The 15,503-nt window shown below is 47.2% G+C and overlaps 1 protein-coding gene and 1 pseudogene across 1 annotated transcript; one reads left to right on the top strand and one right to left on the bottom strand.

Annotated features, from left to right (window-relative positions):
- Positions 1-610: 610 nt before the first annotated feature.
- LOC141997103 (olfactory receptor 10D3-like) lies at positions 611-5,579 on the top strand. Its single transcript, XM_074969412.1, has 2 exons — positions 611-1,512; positions 5,531-5,579. The coding sequence occupies exons 1-2, from the start codon at positions 611-613 to the stop codon at positions 5,577-5,579; spliced, it is 951 nt and encodes a 316-aa protein (XP_074825513.1).
- Positions 5,580-7,040: 1,461 nt separating this feature from the next.
- LOC141997102 (olfactory receptor 10G6-like) lies at positions 7,041-8,836 on the bottom strand (annotated as a pseudogene).
- Between the last annotated feature and the right edge of the window lie 6,667 nt (positions 8,837-15,503).

The following is a 15,503-nucleotide window of genomic DNA, read 5'->3' as shown; positions in this document are numbered from 1 at the left end:
TCATTCATCACCACATTCATTGGTTTGTATGTTCCATCCGCCCCCTCTTTCTTAACACAAACCCGTCGCAGCTCATGCATTTATAACAACAAAACCCGACCAAAACACAGCGCTGCACTGCACACACGGCCATTCCTCTGCAGAGAGGGTGAGAGAGAAAGAGAGAGAGAGAGAGAACAAACCACTAGTGAGAAATGTGAGCCACAAATGGAAGGCTCTGAGGTACTCTGGTGAGAATGGGGGGTAAGGGCCTAGATAGAACAGAACTGAAGAAATTGGAGTAGGTAAGGAGAGAAGAGAAGAAGAACATAGAATAGAATAGAATAGAATAGAATAGAATAGAATAGAATAGACGTCCCCCTTGTCTGTTCTTCTCTGGACAGTAAGATCTTCAAGGCAGATATTTTCTCTCTCTGTGATCAGCGCCAGCCCAGTGAGGACATGATCCCAACTGGCAACCCAGTGACAGAAATATACACCACTCTGAATGACAGTGAGTAACGGGGGCAGTGGAAGGAAGGGTGACCATTGCAGCTATAGGACGATAGGTCTTTTTGTTTCAGTAACTCACTGGCATTATTTCTCTCCCCTATCCAGGAATAAATCTCACATGGGGCTGGTCAACCACACTGTGGTGACTCATTTCATCCTCTTAGGGATCCCCAATGCCGATGGCCTCCAGACCATCCTCTTCATCACATTCTTAGCCTTCTACCTCTGCACTCTACTGGGCAACCTGACCATCTTCTCAGCCATCCTCGCTGACCCCCGCTTGCACACCCCCATGTATTTCTTCCTCTGCAATCTCTCCTTGCTAGACATTGGAATCTCTTCCAACAGCATCCCTAAATATCTGACCATCCTCTGGGGTCAGAGCAGAGTCATCTCGCTGGGCGGGTGCATGTCCCAGGTCTTCTTTGGGCACTTCCTGGGCAGCACCGAGTGCCTGCTCTACACTGTCATGGCCTATGACAGGTATGTGGCCATCTGCCACCCGCTGCGGTACCTGCTCATCATGAACCGGAGGGTGTGCGCCCTCCTGGCCGCTGGCACCTGGATCACTAGCTCCTTCCACGCCACCATCCTTACCAGCCTGACGTTCACGCTGCCCTACTGTGGGTCCAATGTGGTGGACTATTTCTTCTGTGACATCTTCCCGGTGATCAAGCTGGCCTGTGCAGACACGTACATCATCGAGACCGTGACCTTGACAAACATTGGTCTGGTGCCCATGACTTGCTTCCTCCTCATCCTCGCATCCTACATAAGGATCATCTACTCCGTCTTGAATATGAACTCGGCCGAAGGGTGGCGCAAAGCGGCCTCCACTTGCGCCTCGCATCTGGTAGTGGTGACGCTCTTCTTTAGTCCCTGTGCCCTGATCTACACTCAGCCCCAGCAGAGCAAAGTGCTGATGACTGCTGTGCAGATCTTCGACAACGTGGTCACGCCCATGCTGAACCCAGCCATTTACACGCTGAGGAACAAAGAGGTGAAAGCGGCTCTGAAAAAACTGAGAGGGGGGTCTAATGCCTGAACATTGATGTGCAGCAGCTGCAGGAATTGCACGTGAGTCTGCATGGAAATACATCTACAAATACATCTGCATGCTTGCATTGTGGCTTCTGTGAGCCTCGGTGTGTCTCCCCATCCCCACACAGCCCCTTCTATCTATCTGGAGTTCTACAAATCGCAGAAACGCTCCTGAAAATCCCTTCCTCTCGTTTAACATACTGTAAGGCTGACATTTTCAAAGCTGCCTAAGGGACCATCATACTCAGTCTGCATCAAAATTAAAAGTAATTGAGTGCCAAATTTTGTAGAAGACTCTGAAAATCTCATCTTATTACACAGATCTGCAGAAGCAAGTGCAGCATCTTCTGCAAACCAAAGGGGAAGGAAAAAAAAATCCCTTCATCTTCTGGCATGAACCACAGCTCACCAAGCACCTGCCCTAGGTAGCGGCCTAAAATTCCTGGGAGAACCATTGGATTTTTCACCATGCCCTAAAGATCTACGTATTTGTGGTACAATTTGCAAAAACCACCTAAGTGATTTAGGAACCTACCTCCCACTTTCAAAATTGATGGAGGCATTTAGGAGTCTTATTCTCCCTGAAAGGCTGTGGGAAGTACATGTCTGAGGACCAGATTTTCAAAAGCATTTTTTAGATACCGAATAAGGTTTCTAAGAGCACCTTGAGTGAGTCCGGCACCAGACTCCCAGTTATTTTCCATAGGAGTTAAACACTTAGCCTATTTAGAAGCTCTTTGTGCCTAGTGGAATTTATTTAACCCCTTTATAAAGCTAGACCTTATGGCAGATTTTTAAAGATAATTAGGCACCTAGTGGGATTTTCAAAAGATTTTCTCATAGAAATCAATGAGAGTTAGATGTCCAGTGCCAGATTTTTAAAGGTGTGACAGATACGGGAATTTCCTGAATAAACCTTATTGAATTAAGTATAATCCCTTTGGGGGTCTGTTGTATTACAAATACAATTGTGCACATGTTATTGTGGACTGAATGTAACTTTTCTAGGAGACTGATGAAAGGAATCTTGGGGAAATGTGAGGAACTTCAAAGAACTGTTTGGGACAGTACATGTAAAGGGGGCCACGGGGTACTTTGGAGATCTTTCAAAGCTATGCCGCGTGTAGAAAAAAACCCATTCTCTATGGATTATCTGCCCCTGGAAACTCCAGATCAAAGACCCCCTTCCTGCATAAAGAATGAACTAAACTTGTCATGCTGGAGCTAGTTCTGAGCTGAGGCTGTTATGAGCTGGTGACCATGGAAGAGACCTGGTTGTGCGGTTTGAAGGACTAATCCCCTGACAGAGCCCATGTTGGAGTTGAGGTGATCTCTGCTAAGCTTATTACTCTTCATGCAGGTTCTTTTATGTGTTTTAGTGTTTTCTCTGTATGGTTTTTACCTTAATAATAAAATATGCTTGCTTAGGAAGCACTGTGTGGTAATTTATAATTGAGACCATTACGCTGTGCACCACCCAAAGGAAAGAAGCAAAGCAGGGCTGCTTATGCAGGCTGGCTTTGACGGAATAATGCAGTGAAGGGAACTCTTTATCCTGGAAAAGCCCCAGTCAGGAGGGAGAGAGACATGGGTCTCCACCCAAGGAAGCCTACAGGTAGGGAGCTGGAAGCCTGAGAGAGATGCCTCTGATGGACCACTATGGAGAAATACCAGTGCAGTTGCTTTTAAATTGTGACAATAATCTGGGCCTAAACACCAAGGCTCATTTGAAAATCCCACTATGTGCCTTTCTGCACCTGTAGGTGGCGATATACCTATGAAAATCTGGCCAATGTCCCCATGGAATTTCAGTGAGAACTGGGCACCTGAATGGCTTTTGAAAATGGGACCTACTTTCCTAAGTCAATTAGGTGTTTTTTTTTAAACATTCATCCCTACTTAGATAGAGCTAGAAAGATAAATAAGTAAAAAAAAAGGAATAAAAATGCTAATAGAAGATTTAACTAATGTGAGGACTCTACACTCATCACACACAATGTGTTTTGGGTTTGTGCTGCTTATGTATTGTGTCTTCTGCATGCGGTTGTGCTTGAAGTTTGAGTAATATGCGGTGGGAATAAACCTAACCCGGGAATAAAACTTTTTTTCCCCTGCCCTCAGCTGTTGTTTGATTGGAACTTGTCTCTAAGTTTTCTGTGCTTTTTCTAGGTGTTCCAATGAAAAATAAATCTGGAAACCAGTGTCTGGAGAGGTTTAGGTTGGACATTAGGAAAGGCTTTTTCACTAGGAGGGTGGCAAAGCACAGGAATAGGTTAAAGTGGTGGAATCTCCTTCCTTAGAGGTTTTTAAGGTCAGGTTTGACAAAGCCTTGGCTGGGATGATTTAGTTGGGGTTTGGTCCTGCTTTGAGCAGGGGGTTGGACTAGATACCTCCTGATATTCTATGAGTCTATGATTCTATGCCTGGGCCCATTTATAAGACTGGCAGAGAACAAGTGAAATTTAAGAGAACAGTAAAAATATGAAATGAAAAATAGTTGGATTTTAAGGCTGGAATTTCCAAAGGAAGACAAAAGTCTATGGCAGTTAGACACTTAGATCCTGGGAGGTCCCTTTGAAATTCCCAACCTAAAGTAAAAGTGTGATAGGAAGTTCACCAGAGTGCGCAGATGGTCTGCTCACTGGTTACATACCACTTAAGCCCTAAACCGTTTTTTATACTTACACGCTTAGCCTGACAAACTCATGGCCACAAGATATTGAGGCCAAGAGCTTTTTAGATTTCAAAAAAGGGTCAGACAGGTGTACAGATGATGAGAACATCTTGAGTTATATAAAAGTCAGTCACTGTCATCTTTATTAAGGACTAGTAATAAATGATCCTTTGAAGCTTTTCTTTGGTGGAAAATTGGGTTTTCAACAGACCTGCACAGGGGAAAACATCACCCACTAGATAGGAACGTGAACCTCTACAACTGAGAAATTGATTACGTCGACACACAGTGAACTGAGCACCAAGGAAAGTAATTCTACTGGGCCAGAAAGTTATAGAAATCTCACTACATATAGATATGGCCATATGACCAGCCCCTTACTGGTATAAACTGGCATGTCCCCACTGACTTCAATTCACACGAGTTGGAGATCTGAACCATTGACTCCAACTGAGCTAAGGCACTGTGCAGTCCTTGTCCTAAAGCGCTTATGTCCTAACCAGCCTAAAGGGAGTGGCACTAGTCCCGTTTTACAGATGGGAAACCATGGCATGCACAGTGAAAGTGACACAGGCTGTCTGGAGTCCCACTGGCACCGATTTTCAAAAGTGTAAGGGGGTGCTCAACCCCTGGCTCTGCCCTAGGCCGCACCTCACTCCACCCCTTCCCCCTAAACCCTACTCCTCCCTGCCTCTTCTTCCCTGCTCCACCCCCGCCCCACCTCTTCCTGCCCTATTTCACCCCCACCCCCGAACATGCCAGGTCCTTGCTCCTCCCCTCTCCCCCTCAGAGCCTCACAAATGCTGAAAAACAGCTGATTGCAGCGGCCAGGAGGCACAGGGTGGGAGGGAGAGGCGCTGATCAGCGGGGCCCAGCAGCGGGTGGGGGCAACTAATATAGGGGCTGCCGATGGATGCTCATTACCCACCAATTTTTCCCTGTAGGTGCTTCAGCCCAGAGCACCCATGGAGTCCGTGCCTATGTGGAGTCCCACTCCAGTGCCTTCACCACAGACCCTTCCTTCGCTGGGAATCATTGCAGATTATTTTTCATAACACCGACATGCCTACAGGCCCCCGGCAAGGATTCCATGTGTGCTGCACAGAGATAGAGGCCCTGAAGAGAGGACGTTCTAATCGGAGACAAGACAAATCAAGTGCATGTGGTATACCAGGGGTGGGGTAGGGGTGAGTTTTACAAAGAAAAGATCATGTGGTGACATATGCCGTCATGTTATTTTTATGAGCGGAAGAGCTTGGACAGTTCCAAGGGCTGGACTAATGGGATGGATGGTCCAATGGTCTGATGTTGTTTGGCCTTTGCTGTGTTCCTAAAGCAAGTCAACATCTTGGATTCATCTCTTCTTAGATGAGCTTGAAACGTGGCCAGAATGGGTTTTCTCTGGCTCCTCACAACCCTCGGTGTTAGGTGTTAGGATATAGATATTCAGGCCTGTCTGTAAAGGCCTATGCTCTAAGAATTTAGGTGTATTCTTATCACTTGGCTAGCTATAGAGGTACAAAAGAAAGAATCAAAATCACTGTCTGCCAGTGCAAGGTCCTTCTCTTACTGTGACAGTCTGAGGCCCTGTGCTTAGGCTAAGGCCTTTGGCTAAGCAGCAGAGGCAGCCATAAGCTGGGAAGCGAAGGGTCACATCCTCACATCCCAAACTAGTCACACTGAAAGAAGGTGCTATTCGGCTGTTAGGAATACAATCTTGTCCTGATAGTGCCTATCACCTCCAGAGAAAGGGAAGTGCCTAGAAAATGTAAACGAAAACTTAGTTTGATAGCATCCTGTCTGGCAAGAACTCACTTATCAATAGCTGGGATGTGAAATCCTCACTTCTGTATTGTTTTGTCATTATAGTTCCCACTTTGCTACTGTTTGTCTGTATAATCTCTGTCTGGTTCTGTGATTGTTTCTGTCTGCTGTATAATTAATTTTGCTGGGTGTAAACTAATTAAGGTGGTGGGATATAATTGGTTACATAATCATGTTACAATATGTTAGGATTGGTTAGTTAAATTTCAGGAAAATGATTGGTTAAGGTATAGCTAAGCAGAACTCAAGTTTTACTATATAATCTGTAGTCAATGAGGAAGTGAGTGGGTGTGGGTGGGAGGGGGTGGATGTGGGTGGGGGAAATGGGAACAGGGAATGTGGGTAAGGAAATTGGAATCATGTTTTGCTAAAGGGGGAGATGGGAACAGGGAATGGGAGTAAGGAAGTTGGAATCATGTTTGGCTAAGGGCAGGAATGGGAACAGGGACACAGATGTAAGGCTCTGTGGTGTCAGAGCTGGGAAGGAGGATACTAAGGAAGGAAACTGGAATCATGCTTGCTGGAAGTTCACCTCAATAAACATCGAATTGTTTGCACCTTTGGACTTCAGGTATTGTTGCTCTCTGTTCATGCGAGAAGGACCAGGGAAGTAAGTGGGTGAAGGAATAAGCCCCCTAACATTAGGCAGTAAGAAAATGACCCGCATGAGGAAACTGATGCCAAGTGATTTGCCCAAGGTCATGCAGGAGCCTGCAGCAGAGCTGTAAACAAAAAACCCAGGAGTCCTGACTCCCAGCCCTCCCTGCTCTTACCACCAGACACCACTCCTCTCCAAGAAGCAGAAATACAATCCAGGAGTGCCAGTGTGAGTGTCTCTACCCACCAGAGAATTGGAACAAACTCCAATAGCTCCGAGGAACCAGGAGTTCAATCGGTAGAACCCACTCCCCTCCCAGAGCCAGCGAGAGAACCCCGAGTCCTGATGCTAATCTCCAGATCCCTCTCTCCCTGTCCAATTCCCAGACAGCTCCTGCTGGACACAGGACAATCATGGCTCAGGCCCCAGCAGTTTGCTGTCCCTCAGTCTCATCAGGGCATCCTAGGATACAGGATCCTCATCATAGGATACAGAGGGACCTAGACAAATTGGAGGATTGGGCCAAAAGAAATCTGATGGGGTTCAACAAGGACAAGTGCAGAGTCCTGCACTTAGGACGGAAGAATCCAAGGCACCACTACAGACTAGGGACCAAATGGCTCGGCAGCAGTTCTGCAGAAAAGGACCTAGGGGTTCCAGTGGACGAGAAGTTGGATATGAGTCAACAGTGTGCCCTTGTTGCCAAGAAGGCCAATGGCATTTTGGGATGTATAAGTAGGGGGATTGCCAGCAGATCAAGGGACGTGATCGTTCCCCTCTATTCGACATTGGTGAGGCCTCATGTGGAGTACTGTGTCCAGTTTTGGGCCCCACACTACAAGAAGGATGTGGAAAAATTGGAAAGAGTCCAGCGGAGGGCAACAAAAATGATGAGGGGACTGGAACACATGACTTATGAGGAGAGGCTGAGGGAACTGGGGATGTTTAGTCTGCGGAAGAGAAGAATGAGGGGGGATTTGATAGCTGCTTTCAACTACCTGAAAGGGGGTTCCAAAGAGGATGGCTCTAGACTGTTCTCAGTGGTAGCAGATGACAGAACAAGGAATAATGGTCTGAAGTTGCAGTGGGGGAGATTTAGGTTGGATATTAGGAAAAACTTTTTCACTAGGAGGGTGGTGAAACACTGCAATGCGTTACCTCGGGAGGTGGTGGAATCTCCCTCCTTTGAGGTTTTTAAGGTCAGGCTTGACAAAGCCCTGGCTGGGATGATTTAGTCGGGGATCGGTCCTGCTTTGAGCAGGGGGTTGGACTAGATGATCTCCTGAGGTCCCTTCCAACCCTGATATTCTATGATTCTATGATCCTTCATCTCCTTGTTCCTCAGCATGTCGATGAAGGGGTTCAGGAGCGGGGTCACCGTGGTGTAGAATACAGCCACCACCCTGTCCACAGTGTGCTGGGAACCTGGCCTCAGGTAGATGAAGACCACAGGCACATAGTAGGTCACCACCATGGTGACGTGAGCCTCGCAGGTGGAGAAGGCCCAGCGCCTGCCCTCGGCAGAGTGGATACTCAGGATGGCCGAGATAATGTAGACATAGGATGTCAGGATCAGCAGGAAGCAGGTGAAGGTCAGGAAGCCAATATCCAAAAATGTCATCAGCTGGTTGAGCGCCATGTCCCCGCAGGCCAGTTTCAGCACAGCCAGGATATGACAGAAGATGTATCCCACTCGGTTCCCCTGGCCATAGGGCAGCTGGAAGGTGAGTGCGGTCTCTATCAGTGAGTGCAGGGAACCCCCTAGCCAGGTCCCCGCTGCCAGGCACGGGCAGCCTCTGAGGTTCATAATGACACTGTAGTGCAGTGGCTTGCAGATGGCCAGGAAGCAGTCATAGGCCATGACCGTATAGAGGAAGCACTTGGTGCAGCCAAGGAAGTGGAAGAACGGGCCACGCAGTCCTGGAAGGATATGGTCCTGCTGCCTGGCAGGAAGCCGGCCACCACCTTGGGCACCACCACTGAGGAGACCGTCATGTCCAGGAAGGACAAGTGGCACAGAAACCAGTACATGGGCTTGTACAGCCAGGGCTCCCGGGCCACTGCCAGCAGGACGAGCAGGTTCCCACACAGCGTCAACAGGTAGAGGAAGAGGAAAAAGGGGAACAAGAGAACCCGCAGCTCTGGGGGGGTACATGACCCCCCACCAGGATGAAAGGTGTCGGCTGGGATCTGTTCCCACACTCCATTCACTCGGACTGTGTCCCTGCCAGTGTACGCGGGGTGTTAATGGTTAACCAAGGAGGAACAATGGGTGATCTTTGCAGGGTGTTAGAGCTAAAACTCACTGCTATGCAGAAGCCAGATCTGAACCCCTGTACACCAATCTAGGGGACCCCAATCCCTTCCCATCTCTGGGGATACAATCCAGGTGTTCTGACATCTAGCCTGCCCTGCTCTAATCCAGTAGATCGCACACCCCATCCCTACACCGGCCGAATCTCAGCCCCCACTGAACCCCATTTGCCTCCCCGAGCCAGCTTTGAACCCAGGTAAAGTAACCAGATGTCCCAATTTTATAGGGACAGTCCTGATATTTGAGGCTTTTTCTTATATAGGCTCCTATTACCCCTCACCTCCGTCTCCATTTTTCACACTTGCTATCCGGTCAGCCTAAACCCAGGAGTCCTGGCTCCCAGCTCCAATGCTTCAGCCCACTAGACCCTGCTCTTCTCCCACATCCAGGAACAGAACCCCAGAGTTAAACAGAGACACATTCAAATTAGAAACAAAGTTCATATTGATACGTGTGAAGGTGATTAGCCGTGGGAATGGACTCTGAAGTGAAGTAAGGCACGCTCTGACTTTTGCGATCTTCGAGTCAAGATGGCCTTTGTTGAAATAGGCGTTAGTGAGGCATGAGTTACTGGACTTGACATTCTGTGGTATCCAGGAGGTCAGATTAGATGCTGCTGCTGGTCTCCTCTGGCATTAATCTATCAGTCTATGAATCCGCACATCCGGCTGCAGCGCCTGGCCATGCGTCCAAGCTGGGCTGCTATGGCCAGCATGCTAAGCCATTCTCACCTGCTCCATGCCGTGCCCTGAGATCTCCCTTGGCCTTCACCCCTCTACATCTCCCACACCCAACCCTTCACACAGAATGTAGCCTTGTCCCCCACGTGAAGCCAACCTCAGACTGGAAGGGCTTAAGGGGAAACTTGCTTGTGGAGATTAGCCCAGAGTTGCCCACTTCAGGGTCCTTGCCCCTGCCTCTGACACAGCTGGTACCAGGCACTGTGGGACACCTGGTTGGCATGAGGCACTGTGGGATGCCAATCCTAACAGGTAGTTGCTCTATTTCTATTCCTTTCTCTGCTCTGTTTAGTTTCTTCTTCAGCTTGGACATGTCCTTTCTCTCTGCAGCTTCTTATAACCTCGCACCCTCTCTGTTCTCTCTCCACTTCCCCCCCCCCCCCCCCGGTCACACAGAGCTAGGTCAGTGTTAAACTGTTGACACTGGCTGTGTTTTAAAGCACATAATGATGCCCTCCCATTGGCAAACTCCAATGGGCCTTATTAGAATCGTTGTTTGGGGCAAAGTGAAGGAGCTAGCTCGTGTATTTCATCAGAGAGGAAAGTCTGTGGCCATGCTAGAACGGGTGGCTCGTGCAGGTTGCATCTGGTGATCACTATGGGCATTACACCGAAGGTCCTGTGTTTCTTTAATGTAATGCAGCAATTCTCACAGAAAACTGCTCTCCCTGATATTCCAGGCCTGGCCTCCCGCTCTGAGCCAGTCCTGAGCCCGGGGCTCTGTGAGACGGTGCTGTATTGCAGAGAGTGGAGTGGGTTACTCATTAGGATGTGTGCTCTGCTTGGAGTCAGTGCCGAGGCCAGTGTCCCAGCAAGCTCCTAGCGGGGCATTGTATTGCTGGAAGGACAGTGGGGGGCTCAGTAGATGGCCCTGTCCTCTCTGAGTCATTGCTGACCCCCATGTCCCAGCATGGCAGCAAGGGGCGCTCTGCTGCAGAGAGTGGTCTTGTGGGGCTCAGCAGGGAGTGTTTGGAAACCTCATGGCACTTTTTGGTCAAAGAAGATATTTTACCCTTCACTTTCTGGCTAAATGCTAACTTTGTTAATTCCATTCCAGTTACAGAGGCAGCTCTAATGAGCAGGTCATACCCCCAGCTGGAGTAACTTGCCAAGGCACCATGGGAGTTATTGCCCCTCTGTCTTCTTACACTGAGAAAATTCACTTTGACTCTTGGTTGTAACATGTAGTCCCCTCGGTGCATGGCTCTCGGACTATACGAGAGCAGGTCTGCTTTCAAAGCAGGCCTGGGCAGCAGATGGTTTTCCCATTCCATGGAAGTTTTTGGCATTTTGAAATTGTTCCTGTTATAAATCAGGATGAAAAGTCAAAATGTTTGTGAGTTAAAAATCTGAAAAAAAATAATTTGGGTGAATCAAAAAATTTAAAAAAAACACAAAATTTCTGAAATAAAAAAAATAAAATAAAAAAACGTTGTTTTTAGATAATTTAACAATGTTTTATTTCTATGTTATTTCTATGTTAACCTTCTATGATAACTTTTTTCCCTTTTAAACGTTTTAGTGTATATTTACTACATTTCAAAACGAAGTTAAAACCCCTCAAACTATCGTTGAAACTTTTCTAGCCAAAAATGTTTTGAGTTGGGTGTTCCACTGAATGCAAAACTGCTTTGCGAGCAGTTTTCATTTTGCTGTATTGGCATTTTCCAACAAAAAAGTCAGGAACATTTCCCCAGAAAATTTCCATCCAGATCTCCTATTTCAAAGGTCCTTCTTCCTGGCATCTGGCTGAGCTAAGGCCACCTAGGGCTGGAGTCTGGAGACTTTGAGGGCATGCCTCTCGCTGGTTCCTCTATGACCCCCCCACACCCCCTGAATTCACTTACACCAGTGAATCTATCCTCATGGCTGTGAGGTAGGGAAGGGTTATTGTCCCCATTTCACAGGGTGAGCACCAGAGACATTAAGTTTGACCTGGGCTCCTGGGATCGAGGCTACCCACCTCCTGAGTGCCTCCTAGAAGCTAGCTGTGGTACTGCAATCTTTTTCCGCTCATGACCGCCTCACACCCCCACCCTCCTAGGTTGCCAACCCCCTTCCAGGTCTTCAGTGGCTCAGCCCTCTGGCCAAGTCACACAGTATAAAAACGGACCTGCTCCAGAGTAGCAAAGAGTCCATCAAACTGTGTGCCTTCACCTGGGACTTCAACCCGGTCACTGGGCCTTTTAAATGCCACCCTTGGTTCAGACTTCTAAAGGAGACTTTGTCAGTGGCCGGTGGAGGAACCCACCACTCTGCATTCCAGCCCAGGGACCCTGATCCCAGCTGCCATATCCTGCTCCCTTTAATTAGCTGCTGTTGCTTCTCCCAGATGGACAAATCCCCTCTGGTTCATGGTGCTGGCATACTGAAGAGGGTCACATGTAGCCATGTATTGGTCGTAGGCCATGACCATCAGCAGGAAGCACTCAGCACCTCCAAAGAAGTGGAAAGAATACAGCTGTGCCATGCAAAGCCAAAGGAGATGGAGTGGGAGCCCGCCAGGAACTCAGCCAGCATCCTGGGGAGCGTGACACTGGAATGACATATGTCCAGGAGGGACAGCTCTCTGAGGAACTAGTACACAGGGGAGAGTAGCTGAGGGCTGAGACTGATGGTCAACAAGCTGACAAGATTCCCCAGCAGAGTCAACAGGTAGATGGCTAGAAAGAGCAGGAAAAAGTCAATCTTCCATTCCTGTGCCTCAGAAAATCCCAGGAAGGTGAATTTCAGCACATGGGTGACATTCTGCCTTTGCACTTGTCCCTAACGTGGTTCCTATTGCTATGGACTTTTGTCTGAAGGCAGAAAAGAAAATGATATAATTTAGTGAGGAAGAAGCACATGGTGAATTGTCTGACAATTTACAAGTAAATCTTGGTTGAGTGACAGATGGGGAGAGACAGACAGACAAATAGAGAGACAGAAAGAGACAGAGAGAGAGAGAGAAACATATTCCTCACTCTTAGAAAGAAGAGCACTGTGGATTCATAGATATTGCTGGCCAGAGTTCAATTTAGTACAGCATTCTGCCTCCAATGATAGCCAGTACTAGATGGATGACAAACTTAATATGAGCCAACAATGTAATCGACATAAGAATGGACATGCTGGATCAGATCAATGGTCCATCTAGCCCAGTATCCTGTCTTCTGACAGTGGCAAGTGCCAAGTGCTACCAAGGGAATGAAAAGAAAAGGGCAATTTATCGAGTGCTCCATCTGCTGTCATCCGGTCCTAGTATCTGGAAGTCAGAGGCTTAGCGTTGCATCCCAGGCAATCTTGGCTAATAGCCATTGATGGACTTATCCTCCAGGAACTTATCTAGTTCTTTTTTGCCTTCACAACATCCCCTAGCAATGAGTTCCAGAGGTTAACTGAGTGTTGTGTGAAGAAGTACTTCCTTAGTTTGGTTTTAAACCTGCTGCCTATTAATTTCATTTGGTGCCTCATAGTTCTTGTATTATGTGAAGGAGTAAATAACATTTCATTATTTACTTTCTCTACACCAGTCATGATTTTATAGACCTCATCATATCCCATTTCTTTTCTAAGCTGAACAGTCCCAGTCTTCAATCTTTTGTCATATGGAATCTGTTCCATACCCTTAATAATTTTTGTTGCCCTTCTCTGTACCTTTTCCAATTTTAATATATCTTTTTAGAGATGGGCTGACTAGAACTGCATGCAGTACTCAAAGTGTGGGTGTAGCATTTACATATTGTGATAGACCCAGGCCAGTTGGATACAGCAGAGTAGCCCTATTGGGATCCAGGAAGTGGGCGGGCGAAGCCACTATTAAAGGATTCCCCCCCCCCCCCCAAGAGGGGGATCCACAGGACCTGGACACCAAATAAACACGGGGGACAACTAATGAAATAACAGGGACAGGAGTGTGGTCAAAGGGTCAAACAAAGGGCACTGGACGGGGACACCGAGCAGAGAACCCCGGACAGCGCCCACTACTCCTCAAAGGCGTCAAGGGAGTCAGTGGACGCCGCTCAGAGGAACTCTGCCCGGAGGCGTGAAGGGACAGAGGATTGGAAATAGGCCCCAAGTCACAGGAGACTCCATCAGCCAACCTCCTCACTCTGGTTTTATAGATGGCCATTTTAGCTAGGGTCAGGAGGAGGTTGACCAGGAGATCCCATGACTTTGTGGCGCCACAGATAAGGAGTGCATAGATAAGGAGGTGAGGAGAAAAGTGCAACCAAAATCTTAACAAAAGGTTCATGAGGAACCGGACTAGAGGCTGCAGCCTGCCGCACTCCAGGTATATGTGCGCCAGGGTTTCCCTCACGCCGTAAAAGGGGCAGGTGTCTGGGATAGGGGTGAACCACGCCAAGTACACAGTCTTCAAATACGTTAATGGCTGTTATAAAGGGGATGGTAACAAATTGCTCCCCATGTCAGCTGAAGGTAGTAGAAGATGTAATGGGTTTAATCTGGAGTAAAGGAGATTTAGGTTAGATATTAGGAAAATCTTCCAGACTCTGAGGATAGTTAATGTCTTGAACAGGCTTCCAAGGGAGATTGTGGAATCCCCATCACTGGAGGCTTTTAAGAAAAGGTTAGACAAACACCTGTCAGGGATGGTCTAGGCATATTTTGTCCTGTCTCACAGTGGGCATGTTGGACTAGATGACCTATCGAGATCTCTTCTAGCCCTACTTTTCTGTGATGCTATGATTCTGTGCTTCAGGGGATCATGTAAGACATTCTGCAGTGGTTAGTTATGGTATTGCCCATGTACAGGTGAAGTATTTACTTAACCCACATTGTGGAGTGGTTGGGTTTGTTTCCCAGAGCTGGAGATTTCAAGTATCCTGCTGTGCTCATATTCCAGGTGAAACAGTTGAAGCGAAGAGTAAACCTTTAAAGGAGGAAGTGTTTTTGATCTTTCTTCTTTCACCCCTGAGAAAAGCTTCCCAGAGAAAGTGGAAGCAGAAGCATCAGCCTACTGAGCAATCATTGGATTTTACATCATTTCAGTGAAATGACAGCTGGCAAGGATGGGCTGCTTCTTAAATACTTTAATGTCTGAACAGTTTCTTTTGACCTACGTAGCTGTAACAGTATGGAGGTGGTTGACCACGGTTCCATTGTTAAGGTGGAGCTGAGGCTTGGACTTAAAGTAAGGGTTCAATACCTTTGTTACATTCAAAGGAATTGGAGAAGGTTCAGAGAAGAGCCATAAAAATTACTTGAGGGCTGGAAAAATTTGCTCCACAGAGGTTTAAGGGGGTCAATCTATGTAGCTTATCAGAAAGAAGATAGAGAGGTGACTTGATGACAGTGTATAAGAACCTTCGTGGGGAGAAAAGACCAGGTACTAATCACCTCTTTCATCTAGCAGAGAAAGGCAAAACAAGAACTAACGACTGGACACTGATGTTGGACGAGCTCAAATTAGAAACAAGCCATGTGTTTTTTTAACAGGAAAGGTGATCAGTTATTAACACAAGCAACCAAGGGAAATGGTGGATTCTCCATCTCTTTAAGTCTTCAGATCAAGGTGGGATGCCTTTCTGGAAGATACGCTTTAGTGAAAGACAAGTTATTGGACTCTCTACAGGAGAAACCTTATGAAATTCTCTGGCCTCTGTTACTAGAAGATCTAATCTTGGCCTTAAAATCCAGGAATCCATGAAAAAAATCACAGCATAGTAAAATATTACAGCTCTTACTCTCTGGGCACAGGATGACCTTTCTCATGATTTACAAACAAATCAGTTAATTTGTTGATGGGTTAAAATGGGTCCTTTTAATATTAACACCTGGTGTCAGATCACTTCTTTGAGGTGAAGGATCTTAACAATA

Source organism: Natator depressus, chromosome 13 (assembly GCF_965152275.1).
Source record: "Natator depressus isolate rNatDep1 chromosome 13, rNatDep2.hap1, whole genome shotgun sequence".
Lineage (NCBI taxonomy): Eukaryota > Metazoa > Chordata > Testudines > Cheloniidae > Natator > Natator depressus.
The sequence above is the reverse complement of the archived record's forward strand: the minus strand, read 5'-3'. Positions and strand labels throughout refer to the sequence as shown.

What these genes read in the sequence shown, in the direction of transcription:
- LOC141997103 (XM_074969412.1), top strand. Translation starts at nt 611, where the DNA reads ATGGGGCTGGTCAACCACACTGTGGTGACTCATTTCATCCTCTTAGGG. An exon ending in GTGAAAGCGGCTCTGAAAAA is followed by an intron (nt 1,513 to 5,530) that starts ACTGAGAGGGGG and finishes TTTGGCCTTTGC; the next exon opens with TGTGTTCCTAAAGCAAGTCA.